At 42.0% G+C, this 19,801-nt stretch overlaps 1 protein-coding gene across 11 annotated transcripts in view; it reads right to left on the bottom strand.

Annotated features, from left to right (window-relative positions):
* MAD1L1 (mitotic arrest deficient 1 like 1) overlaps positions 1-19,801 on the bottom strand; it is a 346,130-nt gene that overhangs the window by 200,235 nt on the left and 126,094 nt on the right. For all 11 annotated transcript variants that reach the window (XM_064726015.1, XM_064726016.1, XM_064726014.1 and 8 more), the window contains one exon: positions 4,917-5,057. In XM_064726015.1, coding sequence (XP_064582085.1) covers positions 4,917-5,057 — 141 coding nt within the window. The remainder of the gene's footprint in view (positions 1-4,916; positions 5,058-19,801) is intronic.

Here is a 19,801-nt window from a genome sequence, read left to right on the forward strand (position 1 = left end):
AACAAAAAGTCTCAGATACACAGAGACAGGATCTGCTGCAGCATCAATTAGTTTTAAGAGTCACTGTCCTTCCACAGGGCAGGGACTGTCACCTTTAACAAATCATTAAACTTCTTGGTGACTTGACTTCCTCATTTATATGATGATTATTTGCCAGGTGTTCTCCCAAAACACAGCCACTGGCAGGTGTAAAAGGGAGGGGAGGAAACAAATGACTCAATGACTCAATAAGGTCACTCAGGTCTGAGGGAAGATGAAAGAACAGAGAACCAAGCTAATCCATTCTGCAGAACTGCCAGAGCACACAGTGCTCTTTGCTCTCCTTTGGCAAAGAAAAACAAATGCTGAGAACCTCAGTGGTTCCTGGGAAGGCTCGAGTCTGCCAAGAGATGCCAAAGCTTTGGGTTCAAAGTGCTATTTCAACAAGGTGTTTGCTTTGTCAGAAGATGATGTTCAGCCCTGTGACTGTTCAGCAATCAGTGGCAGCTGATGCGTGGAGCATCTCAGCACCATCTCCAGAGAGAGCCTGCTTTCTCCCACGAGCCACAGATGAGATGCTACAGTGACAGCAGAAGTCTGGGCAAGTGCAACATATGCCATTCTGGAGTGGCAGGAAAGCTCTGGTGATTCCAGTTTGCTCCTTATGGACATCCACAGTGAGCACAGTAATCATCTCACTGCCTCCAAAAAGTTGTCACTGAGCAAAAAAAGGTTGGATGGCAGCAGAAAGGTAGAGAAAGTAGGCAGGAGAGAGCTGAAAATTAAAACAAACTCCTCTGTACCTTGCACAGGTGGGAGGAAATGTCTCTGTAAAGTTCCCATCACCACAGAAGCCCCTTCTGCTGTGTAAAGGAGCAATCTACCTTTGAGGGGGAGAGAAAATGTGGCAAAGGAGCAAGATAAACACAAAGTGTGGATCAAAGGGAAGAAAAAAAAAAGGCAAAAAAAACTGGAGAAGTGCTGATGGGGGAAGCTGGGTGAAAGACAAGGAAGAACTGTTAGATGCTCAAATTAACATTTTAATGCATTCACTGTAAAATTTAAGCACTTTAAGCACTGGGGTGGCTGCTGAGTAAACCCCCTTGGAAAGGAGCAGATTGATGATTTAACACCACAAAATCAGCAAGGTCCAGGTTTCACCAGCAGCAGATTCACTGCAGTTATCAGGGGCAGCTAATGTGACAATATTTGGCCTCAATGAGTTTTGAGGTGACCAGTAATGCCTGTGATGGAATAAAACCAGAGAACATATGGCATTTCATGTGCTGAAACTGTCAGACTCACAATTAACTGATTAGAGTGCATATGGTGCTCACAGACAGGGGAAATCTCTCAGTGTAAAAGATGCTGGAGACCATTGAAGGTGTCAGCGTGAGTCTTCCCTGCAAATCTCTCTTCATTAAAGTTTCATATGGAGCCAGGAGTGTTGTAATAAAATCACTATTAATGCAGTTATATTTATGATTATCTCCCTTTTGTGCAGCTGGATTTAACTTTTCAAACACTAAACTCCACATCAAAGCTTTTTCACAGTGGCTGCTGCATACACAGAAGCTTTTTGTTTTGTCATATTTAGCTTGAAATTAAAAGCAATGAGAGCTAAGGTGGTAAAAGTAAACCATGATTGTCAAGAAAGCTATTAATATGACCAGTATCAAAACAGAAATTCACTCTGCCATAGAAATACAGTTACATTTCTGGTTAAACTATTTGTAACAGGCTGGCCAGGGACAAACTCATTCCTTCTCCAGTTCCAAAACACACTTTTAAAAAGATGGTGAGTGACACTTCATTAACCACGTGAAATGGGCTGACACAGCCTGCTTGCTTTTCCAGCCACCATTTCAGATGACATTTTTCTTTGCATCTCTCTGTGCTTTACATTCAACACTTTGTAAAATAATTCCTTGAACCCCCCAGCCTCAGGAGCCCTGTGGAGGAGGAGATTGGGCTGGGGGCAGTTCTTCTCACATTCCCTCTGCTCTTTCTAGCAGCTTCCCAGCAAAGGACCTACCAGAGACCTCATCTCCTTAATGAGTTAAAAGCTCTTGCCTCAGCCCAAAATCTTCCCAGCCCCTCACAGCTTCTTCCTCTTTTTAACTGTATTATCTCTATCACTCCATCTTCACCACAGCTTCCTGATTGCTGCTGAAATGGATGGGGAAATCTCCCTTTCCAGATTAAGGGAAAAAACCTTGCTAAGAACATCCCTTTTTCCTCCTCTGTTTTTTCAGAAGTGGTGTTTCTGGTAACAGATTTAGGCAGGCAGGATAAACAAGAAAAAATAAACTAATAAGGGTTTCTCTTCTAGGGAGCACAGAAAGATTTTGCTAAATTAAGTACTCTGCAGCAAATATTTTTAAAAAGTCAAAAGGGAAACATTGTGATAGAAAGTCACGGTTCATAGTGCAAATGTTAAGATTTATGAACAAAGCTGAAGGGCAGAACCCACAAAATGGAATGGAGGAGGATGGAATGGAGGCCTCAGAGTGTTCTAGGGCCTTGTTAAACACCAGAAGCCCCTGGACCACAGCAATGCCTGGAGTCTCCCCAGCAGAGATGGAGCACACAGGGGCTGTGTCCATCTGTCTGCTGGGTGCCAGAGACCCCTCTGTGGGCATCGCTGTGGGCACCCACAGCAGTACATCCCTGCTAACTGGTGATCTCGACTGTTTTCCACACTTGAGCCGTACCAGCCTTCCAAAAAGTGTCAGCCAGGCCTTTTCAGCTCAAACCCATCACTGCCCCTCTCTGCAGTCTGTCTGGAGCAGCTGTGCCCTGCTTGCTTTGCTGGATGCTCCCAGTGAGCACTCCTGGCTCTCCCGTGCTCCTCCCCAGCCCATCCACACCAGAGGCTCCCAGGGTGCTCCAACCCTTCTCCCACACTGATTTAAACATGCTCAAGCTCCCTTTTCCTTCCCTCCTCATCCCCTACAGAGGCTGCTTCTCCCACATCCCAAACACCACAGGCTCCAAGGTGCCTCATCCCAGCAGTCTGCTCTGTTTGTGAGCTGAGTCATGCAGGTGTCAACATTTCCAAACCTCATGGGGAGGCTCAGCAGAGCTGGGAGGGTGCAGAGCATCAAGTCAGGAGTTATTAATAGCTGCCATCGACCATCTCAGCAGCTTTGATCTACTGGCAGCTGATTACAGCTGCTGCTCCTGATGATGAAGCACCAGGGGTCCTGCCTGTACCTCGATTTCTCTTTCCAGTTTTCAAGTTTTTACTGGAACAAAACACTTTTCCCCAAAATTTCGAAACAGATGGGATTCAGCAGCCAACACTGCAGTCAGAAAGGCAAACACAATCAAGCTGAAGTGCAAAATTGTACTTTGGGAGGAAAATATCAGGTCTTTGAATCCTGCTTCTAGCAAAGTCTTAGAGGTTGACATCAGACACAACAAACCTCCAGAGAACACATCTCCTTTTTGAAATTTTCCATGTACCCCTTAATCCATATCCATGAAAATAAACTTAGAATTTGTTCCCTATAAATAATTAAAGGGGTAGAACCAAATAGTTCCCACACTATTCTATGCTTTCATCTGAAGAAGAAAAGATAATTTGCTCTTGCCTGAAGACAACACAGCACACCTGAAACATTCAAGAAAACAATTCAGAAAATCTCCCTGCCACTGTTGGGAACAACTAAGGAAGCAGGATAAAATAGCCACGTATCCCTTTATGTCAGCATCATTGAATCCTGCTCTGTCTGCTGGGAAGCAATACAGTGTTCAAAAGACAAAACAGAGAAACATTCTGAGGCAGATGAATTCAGGCAAATTTCCTTTTTATCTGGTGTTACAGCTAACTTCTCTATCAGCTTGCCCAAAACTTTGCAGAATTCATTTTCAATGAAATGGATCCACACCAGGACACTGATCTACACCACGTTGTGCTGTTCTAAGGATTTAAAGATCACTGGAGCCACTACTGTCTGAAATAAGTCCCCATCTCCCAACACAAGGAAAGAGCATTTTTAAAGATTCCAGAAACAGAGTTTTGTACAGAGTGAGACAGTTCTCTGTGTCACTCTGTGACTTGTACATGAACTCAAGCAGCAATTTCTACCATTCTACTCCACTTGAGTTATAACACCTAAATCTACATGATGATGGAATTAGACACGAAGAAAAACTCACATACTTATGACTACTGTAAAGCCTGATGTAATAAAACTGCCAAGCTCTAAGATCACAGATATATTCCAAATATTTCAACTCATGACCACCAAGCCCATTCCACTAAGCACAACAGAACAAAGGAACAATTTGGTCAGCACAGGTTAACTTCAGCTCAACCACAGTCACATTTCAGAATCCAAAACTTCAAAAAGAGAACTAAGGAGAATGTAAGAATTCCTTTCAGAAATACTTCTATCTTTGGACAGAATTTTTTCTTTCTCAGAGAAATCCTAGTAAAAAGCACTTAATAGTGGCCAGTATTATAGGGTTTTTCAGGCTCAATGCCAAGAAGTGAAAAATTTGCAGCAGACATGTACTTTACTTCTTCAACCCTTAAGTAAAGCTGTTGCAAACACAAGTTGCTCACATTGTGTACAGCAGAGCCTTGATTACACATGTGATGTGAATCAAGAGTGAATCTCTTCCACTACACTACAGAGAAGACCCCACACCTGCTACCCCTTCACAACCCTTTCACCACAGGGAGTGGTTGCCCCTCCAGCCACGCAGAGCAGCACAGCACACTCAGCACACCCCAAAATGATTATTCTTGGCTCCTGCCAGCCTCAGCTGCAGAGCAATAACTCGTGCCTCTTATTGATCCCAGAATTTCGGAGCACGAACGCCGCAAATCTGGCTCCGGCGAGAGCAGATCCCATCACCAGGCAACTCAGTCTTAGAGGTCTCAACTCCTGCACCCCTGGGCTTAGAGCAGGATGCTGCTTTATTACCTCCATCTCGGTGTTGTGAGCGTGCAGCTTCTGCACCATGTCCTCGGCCTCGCGCATGCGGCGGCTCAGCTGCGGCGAGTGCTCCGCCGGGGTCAGCTCGCTGTCGTAGGACTCCAGGATCGCCCGCATCCCATCGCGCTCCTGCGGGAACAACAGCAAAATGCTCAGGGATTGTTGGACAATTCCCTTTTCTGACCCAGAGATGGGGCAACTGAGAGGTGTTTAAAAACTTTCATTCCATATCGCTATACAGCACAAAATAAAACAGCGTGGACACCGGAATCTCCAAGGCAAAAATGGCAGTTTAATTTCTGACTCCAACATTTATAGGTTTTCAAAAGTGACAGTGGATTGGAGGATGACAGTGCCACCTCTCCAATGACACTGGACAAACCAACAGTCCATGAAATTTCTCCTCCTCCAGAAAAGAATGTAAAACAATAATTATTTAGAGAAAAGCGCATGAGAAAGTTTGTTATAAGAATGTAAACATCAGAAGGCTTACAAGAACTTAGAAGAACAGAGGGACAACTCCATTTTCAGTCATATGAGAAGGATGAGACAATACAGATGTTATAATTCACACCATCACAATCAGAAATCAGCTATTTCCTAATTACAATACACTATATAAGCTTTTCTTGGCCTGTCAGCTTTTTGCCACAGCATGCTGTAGATGCCTTAAAGCCCAATCATCTAAAACTACCCCCTGTGGGTCCTACTACAATGCATTTTTTATAGTTCTACTTCTCCAAAGTATCTAGTCTTATTCGCAAGGCCATCCCTTGAAACTTATTTCTAGCTCCATTTCTCTCTCAACAATACCTGTCCTATTCCACGGCATTTCTAAGTCAGCATTTCTTATCTCCAAGTTTGCATACAGATGCATAGTGTGGGCCCAGAGAACTCTCTACAAATCCATTTCCCACATGGGATAAAGGCCCAGACCACATACCCTGCCAGGAACAACAGCAAAAACTTTTAAGGATAAAGCCCCAGAGTGTTCTCCAAGAGCCTTCTGCATCTTTACCCACTTTGCTCTTTTATGCAGCAACTCAACTCTGATGGATGCAGGCTCGTCGTCTTCATATCAGCATCAAGGCACAGATGAACACCCAGTTCTAATAAAATAAATGTTGCTGCTGTGAAAAGTGAAAAATTAAGACTTTCTTGTGTCTATAAAACCCCACATCCTTTGCAGGAAAGCAACATGCAGACACTCTAACAAGCAGATGGCAACTGAAAACAGAGCCTGCCTTCTTCCTGGAGACACTCTTCTAATTCAACATGGCTGAATGGGTTTCCTCAGCAAAATATTTAGTGTTGTACTTGACATTTTTCCTGCCAGAGCCTCAGCAAAGAACGAACAGAATTGTCACAACAGAAATGAAACAGACTTGACATCGAACAAAGTGGCTGAGAGCAAATATCCTCAAAATGGTATGTGACTTATCACTTGTTAGATGCTGCAACACACTCAGTGCTTGTAACAAACATTTTTTCAGAGGTTAATGTCTGGCAGGCAGTGTTTGGCTCACTTCTCTATCTAGTGGCAATTATAACCAGGCATTTGCAGAGAAAGACAAACAGAAGGATCCTTCTCCCCTCCCTGACAGCAGCTCCCCAACTACAAGGCTTGGGCTCTGAACTAAACGTAAAACTTTTTGTGTGGGCTGCTGGATGAAATATTCCAAATGCATTCCCAGCTTCAGAAGCACCTCATGCCTCCTTCCCAGGCACTGATGGAGGAGAAGAATGAGGCCAAAAGGAGAATTTGAAGAAGGAGGTGTGCACTGCAGTGTGCACACAGGGATTAGCAGCTGGTTGAAGTTTCATCTCTTGACTGCATGGAAGAACCTTGATGCTTATGAGGCTACAGAACAGGGTCAAAGCAGCACAGGCCCTTGGAATAAACCCAAAGAGCCAAAACTCTGAGGAAAACTGAGCAGTGCTGCCCACCTTTCACTGCTAAAGTTTGCTGCCTCCCCTGCTACACAAATGCAGGAGCAGCCTGGACAAACCAGCTCCTTGCTGGGAATTCTGTCATCACAGACAAAGGAATATCAGAAGATCACTGGGCTGTACAAGCTGTGCAGTTCACATCCAGCCCTTCATAAACCCAGCTCAGCTGCACTGAAAAGCTTCACTTGGGCAAATCAGGAATTGTTGGGGCAGGAAAAAAGGTCCTTTTCCCCACACCCCTAAATGCAAAAGGCTGAATTTCACATGACCACTAACCACCCAGCTCAGCCTGGATACAAAGGTTATCTCCTCCTTCCAAATCTAAAGGTCAAAGACAGAATGTGGGTAGCAAGTGTCCATGTGGGAAGGGAAGGAACATTCAAATTCAAGGTGTGACAACACGACTGGGGGCACTGCCAGAGGTACAGTGTGCTCAGAACACATCATGGACTGAAAGGTCAGCCAAGACAGTTGGGCTGGTCCGCAGGTAAAAGGACCCCAAGACTGAAGGACAGCCTGGGGCTACAGGAACAGAGTTAATAAAATTATAAAGAAAAACAGGTTTCAACATAAATAGTACCAGCAGCTATTACCAGTTCCTAGCCCAGGTTTGAGTGAAAATAAATATTTTTCCAGGGAAATAGTTTTGCCATAGTTTAGAACTGTTCATCTGATGGACATGTGAAAGGAAATACCTCCACATTACTGAAAAAGAAGAAGAAAACCCAAATGCAGTCACATCTGCCTTGCAATGAACTCGCTAAGCAGAGAGGCAGCAGGAGAGGATCTCTCCACCCTCCTCTTCCCCCTCCAGTACCCACAGACATTACCCAATGCATTCTCCATAAAGCAAACTGCTTTTGCTTGGAAGATAAATTCCATTCCCCACTTACAGCCAAATCACTTTCTAGAGCACAGAAGAGAACATAATGACAGCATTTAGTGAAGGTATTGGTTTGAGCTTTGCATGTTGTTGCAATTAGATTTGCAATTACAGCATCCTCTCTCCTTCTCTCACTCTGAGCTGCTCTGCTGCCCTAATTTCCTCCTGAGCATCTTTTATCCATGTGATAACTCACCACTGCTATGTTCTCTCTGTTGAGAGTCCCAAAATCCTTGGTGTTTTTTCAAAAGCAAACAGGACCCCTGGCACCTCCCATCGCACTTGGCTTCCAATTAATTAACTGCTGAATATGAGCTCATTTGAGTCACCCCCATCAAGACCCCAGCACCTCCTGGGCTGCTGAGTACAAGGAGGACAAAATACAGCTTTCATGTGAGCATGGGAGAACTACATGGGAGCATGACCAACCCCACAGGCTGTCCTTCCCCTAAAATCAACCACAGCCCTTGCCCTTCAAAGCATCTCTCTAAAATAAAGAGTAAACTTGTCAAGAAAAAAAAAAATCACACATGGTAAACACAGCACAAGCTGTATTGGAAAAAAAAAATTCTGAAAAGCTGAACGAAAAGGTGGCACAATTAAACACTTGATCCTGGAGTTTACTTAGCCTCTTTAATTATTTCTAAATATTAATACTGTTAGTGAAATCAATGCTCAGCTTCCAAGTGGTCCCCAGCTCCATTTTTTAAATTTCTCCCCATCAAGAGCACTTACTAAAAGCTTTTCCCTCCCTCCTAAAGATCTTGTTAGTTTGGCAGGAAACAGAAGTTCTTGTTGAGAAGTCCTCTGTCTAAAAAGATTCTCTAAAATGTAATCCTAATTTAGTAATTACTGCAGTATTTCCTCATTCTTCACAACCCATCAAAATCCTCCCCAGGCACTTTCAGATGCCCTTTCTAACCTTATTCTAATACAGCTGCTTGGCTGCTTCCTATCTGGAGAGGATTCATCAGAATTACTAAAAAGCAGTTCCTCTGGGAATTTCTAAAATTTCCCCAGCACAGGGGAAATCTCTGCTAACTCACCATGGCCCTACCCTGGCACAATTCCAGGTGATCTTTACCTTGACCAGCTTTAAATCAACAATTGAACAGAAATGTAGCTCATTCCAAACATGCCCTAAATGCAGAATAATAATTTTGATGTTCATTACAAACCTAGGAAATTAATGCCCTACAGCAAACCCTGGCGCTGCAGCTTGCAGCTGTGTTTGAGGAGATGTAAGTTTGAAAAAGAGGAAGGATAGTGATTTTTTTCAAAGGTTGAACAGTTTCCCTTCCTTCTGCCAGCACCAGCCCATTCATCAAATAAATATTCCTCCCACTACTGCATAAGTAACTAAGAAGAAAACACATTTTATGATTTTAACCAGAAACTAGAGCTAATCCCTTGAAAATGTGCTATGGGAAAGAAAAGGATGGCACCTCTAAGATGAAGCTTCTCCCCAGTCCTCCCACCAGCTCCTTTACTCCCTCTGTGTAAAACCAAAATTTGACCTGGCTGACAAGCAGCTTGAAGCTCAGAGTAAGCCCCTTTCTGCAGCTTTCACACTCCAGAGAGGTTTAGAAACAGCAGGAATAGAGGTGGGGTCCTCCAGGACTTTTGGGTTAATTTTAGGGAAAGAACTAAGAAGGGTTCACATAAGCACCATCATCATCATCACTGCAACCACAGGCACCTGCACACTGAGGAGCATCAGAGCCACTCCTGCCTGGGTGTGGGAAGCAACTGAAGAGTAAAACATAGCCAAAAAAAACCCATAAAAAGGTGTCTGACCCTATATACATACATATGAGTTCAGGCTCTTCCTCTGCTGCTGCTCCTTAGCCCCTCTTCAAACACACACCCCCCATTCACCACAGACTTTCTAATTACTTGAAGAAAAGAAAAATCAATAAGAAAGAAATTAAAGTTACAAATCTAGCTCAAGTCAGTCACACACCCAGGGAAAATGTGTTCCTGGGGTAAAGTTTATCTAGTGTCATAATTTTATTGAAATCCTATATCTTCCTATTGACTTTTATGGTTTCAAGCTGGATGCCAGAGTTATCATTATTAGAGTCTCAGGGTTGCTCGCAGGCCTGAGGTTCGAGGTGGCTTTTTTATTTTTTTCCTTTTATAAACAAGCTGTAATTGTCTGGTTTATTGATCAATAAATCTTTCAACTGCCTCTCTTCACCCCTCTCCTGTTCTGGTGAGTCCCCTGCACCATTCTCTGCAGGAAAATACAGGGTTGTTGTTTTTTAAAGAACAGATTGCTTTGTCATTAGCAATGAGAGAGCAGGAATTGTGCTGGTCAGTTCCAATAATGGCTTTTTAATGACACATTGTAGTCACAGTAAAATCTGCTTTATTTCCACACGAGTGAACCCTGACTATTAATCCACAACCCAATGGCACAGCTCTCTTGCTCTCTCACTTGTGCACAGGTTAGAGCCTGGCAGAGGAGAAAGACTCTCTACAGTGGAACCAGAATGATATTTTGTAGAATGCTTCCTTTCCCACTTGGTGCTTTTTTGATGGTACAGAAATATTCCCAAGTATTACATCAGCTTTTTGTTTAATTAATGATAATTTCTGAGGAATGTTAACAGGCTGCTTCATTATCAGAAATCAGTGGCAAGATTTCTTCCCCCTCCTCTTCATCTTCAGACTCCTAAATCCAAATTAGTTGTAATAAGGGAAAATTTCAAGACTGAAGAAAGATATGGAGCTTCAACATCAAACAGATGCTATTTGCAATCAGGTATAATTTAGCTAACTATTTCTTGTAAAAACACAAATAAAAGAGAGAGGCAACTGTGCAACAGAGGTCTGGGCTTTCTGGCTTTAAACTAATATATGGAAGAAGGGAGATGGCAAGTGGGGCTTGACCAGATGTTTAACATCAGTAAAATTAGTGAGAGGCACAGGAATATAAACCAAAATATGGTTAGAAATAACTGAAGAAAACTTAAATTTATTAGAATGTGTCAGGACCTACTGACAAAATATATTCTTAGGTTACTTGATAAAATTATTCACATTAATCTCTGGTCCATGAGCAACCTCCTTTTGTGAGGAACTTACAAATGTTAAGAAAGCAACTGGAAACAGGACAGACAGATCCAACTTTTAAGAGAAGGATGGATGAGAGGATACAGATTCTGGCAATTATAAATCACTTCAATATTTCGGTATCTCATAAAATACTTGAAAAAAACATTAACAATCAAATTGCAAACAGCTAGAGAAGAATTAAGGACAAGAAACAATCAACTGAGCCTTAATATGAATAATATGAAAACAGTCTAATTTCCTTCTTTGACAGGTAAATTGTCTACTGAATAAAGGCAAATAATAAATGTGATAAATCTTAACTGCAGTGATGTGTTTATCAAAGAGGAGAATTACAATTCAACAACATCTCTGTAATTCAGAGGAATGAGTTTGTACCAGGGTGATGAAGCTCATGGAAACAAAGCACAGAGCCCTGAGTGCCAGCAGAGCCAACAAGCTGCACATCAGTGGGAATCTGCCCCTTCCAGGACTGCCTGTTTGTGCCCTCCTGATGGGAAACACGTGCAGCCCTCTCCAGGTTCACCAGGATACACCCTGTGCCCTAAAAATCCATTAACCAGGGAATGGGAACAGGGATGCTGACAATTAACAGGTTCTGCCCCAGTCTGAGGGCTGTTAAACCTTACTTTGGAAGTAAAGCAAGTAAAGTAACTTCTTCTATGTTCAAATTCTGTTGTTTTATGGAAAGTGTAGGGGAAAAAGGAATAATCAAGCAACAGCAAGGCCCAGGAAGCACCAGCCCTGCAGGCACAGCTGGGGCTAAAGACACATTGGGTCAGACTCTGCTCTTATCCCTCAGCTCCCTCTTGCAGCACTGCTAATTAGCACAGGAGCTAATGGACTCTTCTGGAGCAAAAACCCCAAGAGCTCTCAGCCAAACAAAGCCAGCAAAAGTTAAATTGCCAAAAACTTCTCAACCCCTCCTTGCCTTCAGCAGCAGCTATGGTGACCAGAAGGCAAATGGTTCGCCTTTTTCTTACCACTCTTATCTTCTGTACAAATCATCTTTAAACCAAAATTTTCTACTCCCAAGCCTACAAATAGCTTCCTTCTCAGCTGCAGCCATTTCCCAACACTTCTCTCTGTGGCTGACCTATTTTCACATTACTTTGCAAATCAGAACTGACTGCAGACACATATGTATGCACACACCATTGACTTTCTACTCAAGACCTCAATTAAAACACCATTTACAAAAAAAACCCTGTTAACTTCATAAAAATAAAAACATCCAGCAGATTTCACTATCCTTGCCCTGACAAGACCATTAGGAAACATTTTTTAAAGTATCCTTAATTCTCAGATGTGACTGTCTATATATCAACACTCTGCTGGTGTTTTTGCCCCTCAAGCCAATATAAAGCCACTGCAGGAATCTAAAGATGGATTTAACCTCTAAAGAAGCCTTGCAGATGTGCTGTGCCATACAACTAAGGCTTCTCCAAGAAAAATAAAATATTCCTTCTTTTGAAGTCCAAGTAGCTCCATCCACACCTAACAGAGCAGGTGGGGAGAGGTCAGAAAAGCTGGTGTACATAACCACAGGCACACATCAAACCAGGAATCCTTGTGCGTGCCAGCATCTCTCTGCAAAGGATGGCTTTCATCTGTTTTCTAACACTCTCAGAGCCATTTTCTTGCTAGGAGAGTCAGGTTATCATTCAGGCTGAAAAGCAACTTTCCTCTCAAGGCTGGAAGTCTGGAGAAAGCAACAACTCAGGGAAACTGTGGTGGGAAGAGAGCACAATCAGGCAGAGAGCAGGGGAGAGATGATCAAAGCCTCATTTCAGGTGCCAGAACAAGGCATTCAGAGCCACTCCTAGCTTCTCAACCACCCATTCTTAAATTTTGGAGCAACTCTACAATCCAATTGCTCTTCTGGCCAACGTTCAGCTGGCAGCCTTAAAACTCCTACAAATACCTGTGTACATCTCACGTGCTCTTGTATTCTGTGGGTTTTCCTCCTGATTTACAGTCCTCCCTTTCTAGCTCCTGTCCCTCTCCTCCAACACTTCTCTGCAGAGAGCTCAGCTTGCCTTATATCCTGGCAATGGACCAGAGCAAATAAATCCACTGTAACTCTTTTAATCCGTCTCTGATAAATCTCCTGCTTTACTATCTTCTGGAAAATTGTGCATGGTCTCTGAAAGCCCCGTTTTGCTTATAGCACATCCATATGCCAGCTGACAAGCAATCATACAACTGACACTGCAACAAATTAAATATTATCTGACTAAAATACCCCTGGGGTCCTCTTGCTTCACAGTGAGTTTAACATGTTTAGTTATGTTTCTTAGCCTCCTGCTGCTGTGGAATAATTGTATGGCTTTTTCTTAGTTTAGCTCCCCTCTACTGGAACACTCACTGCTGCCTGTCTCCAGAGTGAGCCTGCTTTTCTGTCTCAGTGTGTTTGGCATCTCTTCATCCCAAAAAACCCCTCTTTTTCCTATCATTTCTCACAGTCCCACTGCTTTATCAGTGGCAATCTTGTGTGTGAAGCTGCCTTATTCACCTGCCTCAGCACAGGGTCACTCCCTATCTGACACCAGTATCTAACACCATGTGCATGGTTCACATGTGAAAAACAGTAATTTATTTTTAAAAAGCCACCCAAAAACCCTGAACATACCTTCTTCAATCTAGCCACTAGATTGCCATCACTGCCAGAGGGAAAGCATACAGCTGACAAGGGAATGGATTCATCCTCTCTGGCAATACAAAACTAATGCTACTCACCTATTGGAAAAAAAAACAAAAAAACAAAAAACCAAAAACAAAAAACAAACAAAAAAAAAACCAACAAAAAAAAAAACAGAACTAAAAGTAAGAAAAAAAGAAAGTTTCTGTGATGGTACACAAAATTTTTATGCTGCTAGGGTATAAAATTTCACCCCCATGTTCATTCCTTAAGCTCAGACTTCTTTTTCCTCCTGTCTACTAAGTAACCCAGAAATTGGCCTCTAAAGCTCTTAACAGACAGTTTCCTACAGTTTTAACCACTTAAATATCATTAACTTGGGAGGAAAGTAAACTGAACTGTGCTCGAAGCCAGTGCAGTTATCTCTGCAAGAACAAAGGAGGAGGAATGGCCCCATCACCTGGGCTCTGCTCCCTGGGCATTCAGGCTAAGACAGAACTGAAGCAGGAGGGCAAAGCTCTCACCAAAAAACCAAAAAAAAACCCAAAAACCCCAGACATGAGTTCATCCAATCCAACACAGCACATTCCATTGAACTCTAAAGTAATTCCTTGATCCCCTCATGATGTGCCAACAACTCCAGAAATATGCCAGCTGTGGCGTTTTGAACAAGGCAAAGAAAAAGGGATTTTAGGTGATGCCTCAGAATATACATCACCTGACTGCTTTATTAGAAGATATTAATTACTTCTTAATAATTTAATTACTTCTAATAATTAATTACTATTAGAAGATATTTATTACTTAATTCATAAAACATTCCCTTTACTGCCTCCAGGGTATAAAAATCAGTGATTCCAATAAGAGTTTCACAAATTTTACATCAAGTTATCTCCCAGGTCAGCCATAGCATATCTGCATTAATATAAAGGATTCTCAGGGCAGAGGGGACTCAGCTCTTGGCCCTTGCAGCCCAGAAGAGAGGACACCAGGGAGAGAAGACTGAACTGAGACTGAAATTTGGCCCAGGGTTCACCTTCCATATCACATAAACCACGTATAAAGCAAAAGAATATCCAAATATATTCTTCTTGAAATAATAAGAACCATAAAGGGTGACTTCACACCATAACCATGTTCCTAACAATAATACTGGGGGCCAGATTATTTAATCACACCCAGTGATTTACCCAGAGCAAAGCAATGATCAGTCTTTACTCCAAGCTAAAATTCTATGCTTTCCCTGCATGAGGTCAAAATACTAATTTTACATCATAAGTTTCCCATTACCTAGGTGATGAGGGTTCCATGTTTTAACTTGTACCCTTTGAAAATATCAGAGATCATTTTAACACCTCTGTCTTATAAAAGATGGAAAACTGCATCACCTCTTTGGCTGTTTGCAGGACCAGTTTATTCTCTCACCCAGAGCACAGCTCAGCCAACACCCACAGGATGTGCCTCATTAGCTTAACCAGGAGTCACCTTCAGAGTTTGCTCCTGGGCAGCAAGTGAGCATCATGAAGAGGATATTTAACCCTGTGACCTGCACTTCTGAAAGAGTTTTCTGCATTTGAAAAGGAAAATGTGCCTCAGTGCTCAGGACTGCAGATTCTGCACAGAGCTTTGCCATGGGAATCCATCCAAACCTCAGGGCAGGCAGGCAGAGGAGCCCACAACCCCTCTGTGCCTGGCATCCTGCTCCTCCTGAGACCCTGACATGGCGAAGAACAAAACTGGATGGTTAAGAAATGGCTACAAAGATCACTTCAGGCAGGTATTTCACCAATATTCCAGTTGCACCTTCACCTTTGACTTCCCAACTCCATTAAAATGACATCTAATAAAAACACCTGAAAAACAACCTCTCATTGACAACTCCTCTGGATACTTTCATTGATCATATAAATATCCTGTCTTTCTGAACACTGAGAAGCTCCTGACTTTACCAGTTTTCTGGTGGAAATTAATCCCTTTTTTTTTTTCAGCGCTTGAAAATGCATTTTCTTTTATCAGCCTTTAATTTGCCACCTTTCAGCTCCATTGAACATCTTTGTTGCTGCCTTGCACAGACAGGGAAAACAACTCCCAAACAACTCTAAACCATTCATTCATTAGATTCTGTGGTTCCAAATTGTCACCTCTTCTTCAGCTGCTTTTTAAGGTCAACAAGTCCAATCATCATTTTTCCAGCATAGCTGCTTTCCCAATCTTTCACACTCCCATCACCCATGTCTGACTGCTGCTCTCATTCTGCAGCAGCTCTGCCTGAGCTGGGTTGATGAGGAATAAGTAAAGAAAACAAAGTTCCGGGTCCCTTCCCCTTCTGTCTGTGAGTAACAGGTATCTCCTCATCCCTCCTGATGTGCTCACAGCAACAGGACAAGATGTTCTCCCAAAAGCTGCTGAGCATGGGGATGACAAAAAAACAGCAAAAAATCTCCCCCCTCAACCACAGCAGCAGACAACACCAAAAAAGAGAATTTATCTCTACACCTGAATCTCCAGTTCTTGTGCTAACAGCACACATGTACAAATTTTCTCAAATTTCAACATTTCAGGACTGAAATTTTTACTTTATAATAGCCTACTAGTTAGTAAAGCTAATTTTAACTATCTGCCACTCAGTGAGCACCTTCCCTTTAGTATCATTAGACACTGCAAAATTAATTCACAGACAAAATGACATTGCTTTCTTTTCTCTTCCTCCACTGTCTCTGCAATATTAAGTCAACAGAATCTTTCCTCAAAACTGCACTGACATCAAGAATGTTATGCTCACACCATTAGACAAAATGTGAAGCACTGAAGTCGTGCTTCATTTAAAACAAGTGGAAAAATCAGTTTACCAGAAGAAAAACATTGTTTAGGAAAGATATTCATTATACACATCTGAAAAACAATTATGATTAAATGTACGAGACAGAAACATTCATCATCCTTTTAATATTTGACCACAATCTTTGCATTTTCAACAAAACTAGATTTCAGTCAAGAACAGAAACATTATTAAAAAAACCTCCTTTGTTGCAAACTAAACCCTTTGGTTTGTTTTCATTGTAACAAACGGCCACATTTTGGAGAATGAAACAGATCATCAGCTTTTCTACTTCCGAGAACAACTTCCAAGTGTACAGATTATGGTAAAACCACAGAAACACCTGGCAAACAAAAGACAGAGGGGAAAAGTCCCTCCCATGTAACACCACAGAAAAAGCTGCTCAATATGATGATTATCCTAATTCCACATGCAACACTTCCACACAGAACTTTCTGAACAATTTTAAGGGACTTTACTTGAATTTTCACCTTTACTGCATTCCACCTACCAGAAAGACAATCCAAAGGATGCCCAACCCACCACAGGTAGAATTACAGAATTTTGAGTTTGTAATCAAGTCTTCAAGAAAACAAAAAGGTGGGAACAGACCCTTTTGCACTGCAGTATTTAAACCCACAACACTCACTCCTAAATTTGTCCCATCTCTGGAAAAAAGTCCATTGTGACATGCCAGGAAATACTATCAGAACAATTTTTCTTATTCTAAAGTAAGTTAAAACTTTTAAGTAAAGTCACATATCTGTTGCTATATTTGGTTCTTCTGCTTCCATTTGGAAAATACCATTATATTATTTAATAAAGTGCCTTTCAATAAACCTGGCACACTCCTGACTTAGTGCAATCTTTCTCAAATACACCTTTATCTTACCAGCCAGTGCTGCAGGAGATGATGCCACTTTCAATGGAGTCTATTATCAGCACTGGGCAGACTCAAACTTGCACAACAGTTGAGGCTTGAAAGCTGCTGAGGATATTGTCCTCCCCAGCTCTCCTGGTTTCCCCTTCTCTCCAGGAGAACATTCCATGGAATTCTTCCAGGCAGGTTCATGAACAGCTCAGATTCCCCTCTCCAGAAGATCAGGGCTGTGATCCTGCCATTGGCTTTGCTTCCCTCTCTCAGGAGTCATTTTCAATTATTTAACAGTGTCCTTAACATCCACCCTAGGCTGTTTAAAAAACCCATAAAATCACTTGAATCCACAAAAAAAGGGTTGGTTTGGTGATGAAGGGAAGGCAAAAGATAACAGGAACAAATCACATAGCTGGAATTTCTGACCACCTGACAATCTCTCTCTCTCAACTTACTCCAAAAATATTGCTCATATTTCACTTGCAACTATTATTTTTACACTTGTCCTTATTATTTCACCTCCAAGAACAACATTTGTGAGCATTAGCATGTTCAAAGACAGCAGGACAAATGCATTGTTTTTGTCAGTGCAGTCCCAGAGATGCTGCCCATGGTTTTTAATTCTCTTCAGCTTCTTGAGGGTAAAGACGCACCCAAAAAGCAGCAAGTGATAAGTTCCTGCCTGTCTCCCTGTGCACATCAAGGATTCTAAATGCACACACAAACAAAATCAACAAGCAAGGTTATGCAGAAGAATCTCTGTGCCAAATACCTGCCTCGAGTCCATGGAAGATGCAAGACAAATTTCACAGCAGATGTCAAATCTTTTGAACTTTTTTCTCAATCAAATTAGCTACTAATGAAACAGTTTATGATTAATACTCACTTAAGTCAAGAAGAAAATTAGAGGGAAAGCTATCAGTTCAGAACACGAGCAAATCACATCAGCTCCAGGTACACATAATGAAAGGAGAACATGCACAGAAAATGCTATTGCTGTATCTTCAGAAGTCTCCAATTTCTGAACAGGCTCTTGAAACAGTGTGATCACCACGTAAGATCCTCCAGGGGCATTTCTGTGACACGAGGAACAAGGTACAAGCAGCTGATGTACCTGTGAAGCACAGATGTACCTGCTGGTGATGGATCTCGTGATGGTCCCAGCACATGAAGCCTCCCAGAGGTTTGTATCTCACTGTCACCTCCACAGAGCTCCACTCATGGAAATATTGATCCCATCCACCTCAGGCTGCTTGACAAGACCAGGCTGGCTCTGTCCCTCAGCCCAGGGAGCAGGACCAAGGTCAGGGAGGGAGGAGAGGGCAAAGCAGAGTCCATCCATCCCGTCTGAGCTCAGAGCTGCTGGGGCAGTGCCTTGGCAGCAGGAGCAGAACACAAAATACCTGCTAGAAATGATCTCCACGCCTGTGAGCACAATTCCTGGCAAAAATTTATCACCTCTTCCTCCAGAGCAGTCTTGTACATATTTGAAGATATGCTGCCCTGCAGTATTCACCAGTGTAATTCTTCACTTTTTCCTCTTGCTTTTTTACCATTTCAGTAGATGGTTAATAAATATCATTTTCTCTCCAACAACTGAGAAGAACCATTCTAGCATATCTCTCAGTTATCCAGAGCTGACTGGAAGGAGAGCCAGAAATAAATGAGATGGGGAATAAGGACAAGAAATCACTTTGTAATTGAAAACTCAGGGCCAAGCAAAATGCAAAATACTCACAGAGCCGTGCTAAAAATCAAAGCAAAGAAGAAATGTCTGTGGTCTTTGATTAATAGTCTGTATTTGTACATCCAACAAGTTACCCAATATACCTAATTTTAACATAAATCTCTGAAAGCTTTAATTTTAAAAACAAATGTAGTACTAATCAAAAACCCTTCCTCACCACGGCTGTGGAAAGTTTGTACAAAGACCTGCTCCTCCAGAGGGCATAGAATAGAAACTGTAATTTTATTTAGGTTTTGGATATGTGAGAAAGGAAGGAAAAAATATTGTCAGTTCAATGTGTATGAAAAAAAAAGACATGAAAAAATAAACAGGTTGAAAGCTCTGAAGTTTTCATCTCAAAAAAAAGCTTTATGCAAAATTTTAAAAACTTCTGAGGAGCACAAGCAAATGAAGGAATTAATCTCCAGCTGAAGTCTGCATGCTTCTAAAAGAAGGCACCTATTCAATCATCTTTTTCTTAATCAACAGTTTAATACTGTAAACAGCAAACCAGCAGCATGACAAATGAAGGTTTTAGAGAGAGCTTCTCCCTGCCTCCTCCTGTGGCACCAAAAGGCAAACAGCTGCTCGCTCTGCCTGGCACTCCCTGTCCTCACTCTGGCACACTAATGGCTTTTCTGACAAGGCAAACTCTAATATTAGACACTGCTCTTATTAGCTGAGATCAGAGGGTGCTGTTAAACCCTGCAGGTACCACACTCTGCCGAGGTTGCTCTTTATTTCACAAATCATGTGTAATTGCCTCTTTAATATCACCCACTGAACTGACTTGAACACAATCATTCTTCTTTAAATTCAACATTCGTGCTCTTCAAACATATTCCATTCTTAAAGAATACTTTTTACAATAAAAATACTTCAAAAGCTTAGAATTGAAGTTAT

This window comes from Zonotrichia leucophrys, chromosome 14 (assembly GCF_028769735.1).
Source record: "Zonotrichia leucophrys gambelii isolate GWCS_2022_RI chromosome 14, RI_Zleu_2.0, whole genome shotgun sequence".
In the NCBI taxonomy this organism is placed as follows: Eukaryota; Metazoa; Chordata; class Aves; order Passeriformes; family Passerellidae; genus Zonotrichia; species Zonotrichia leucophrys.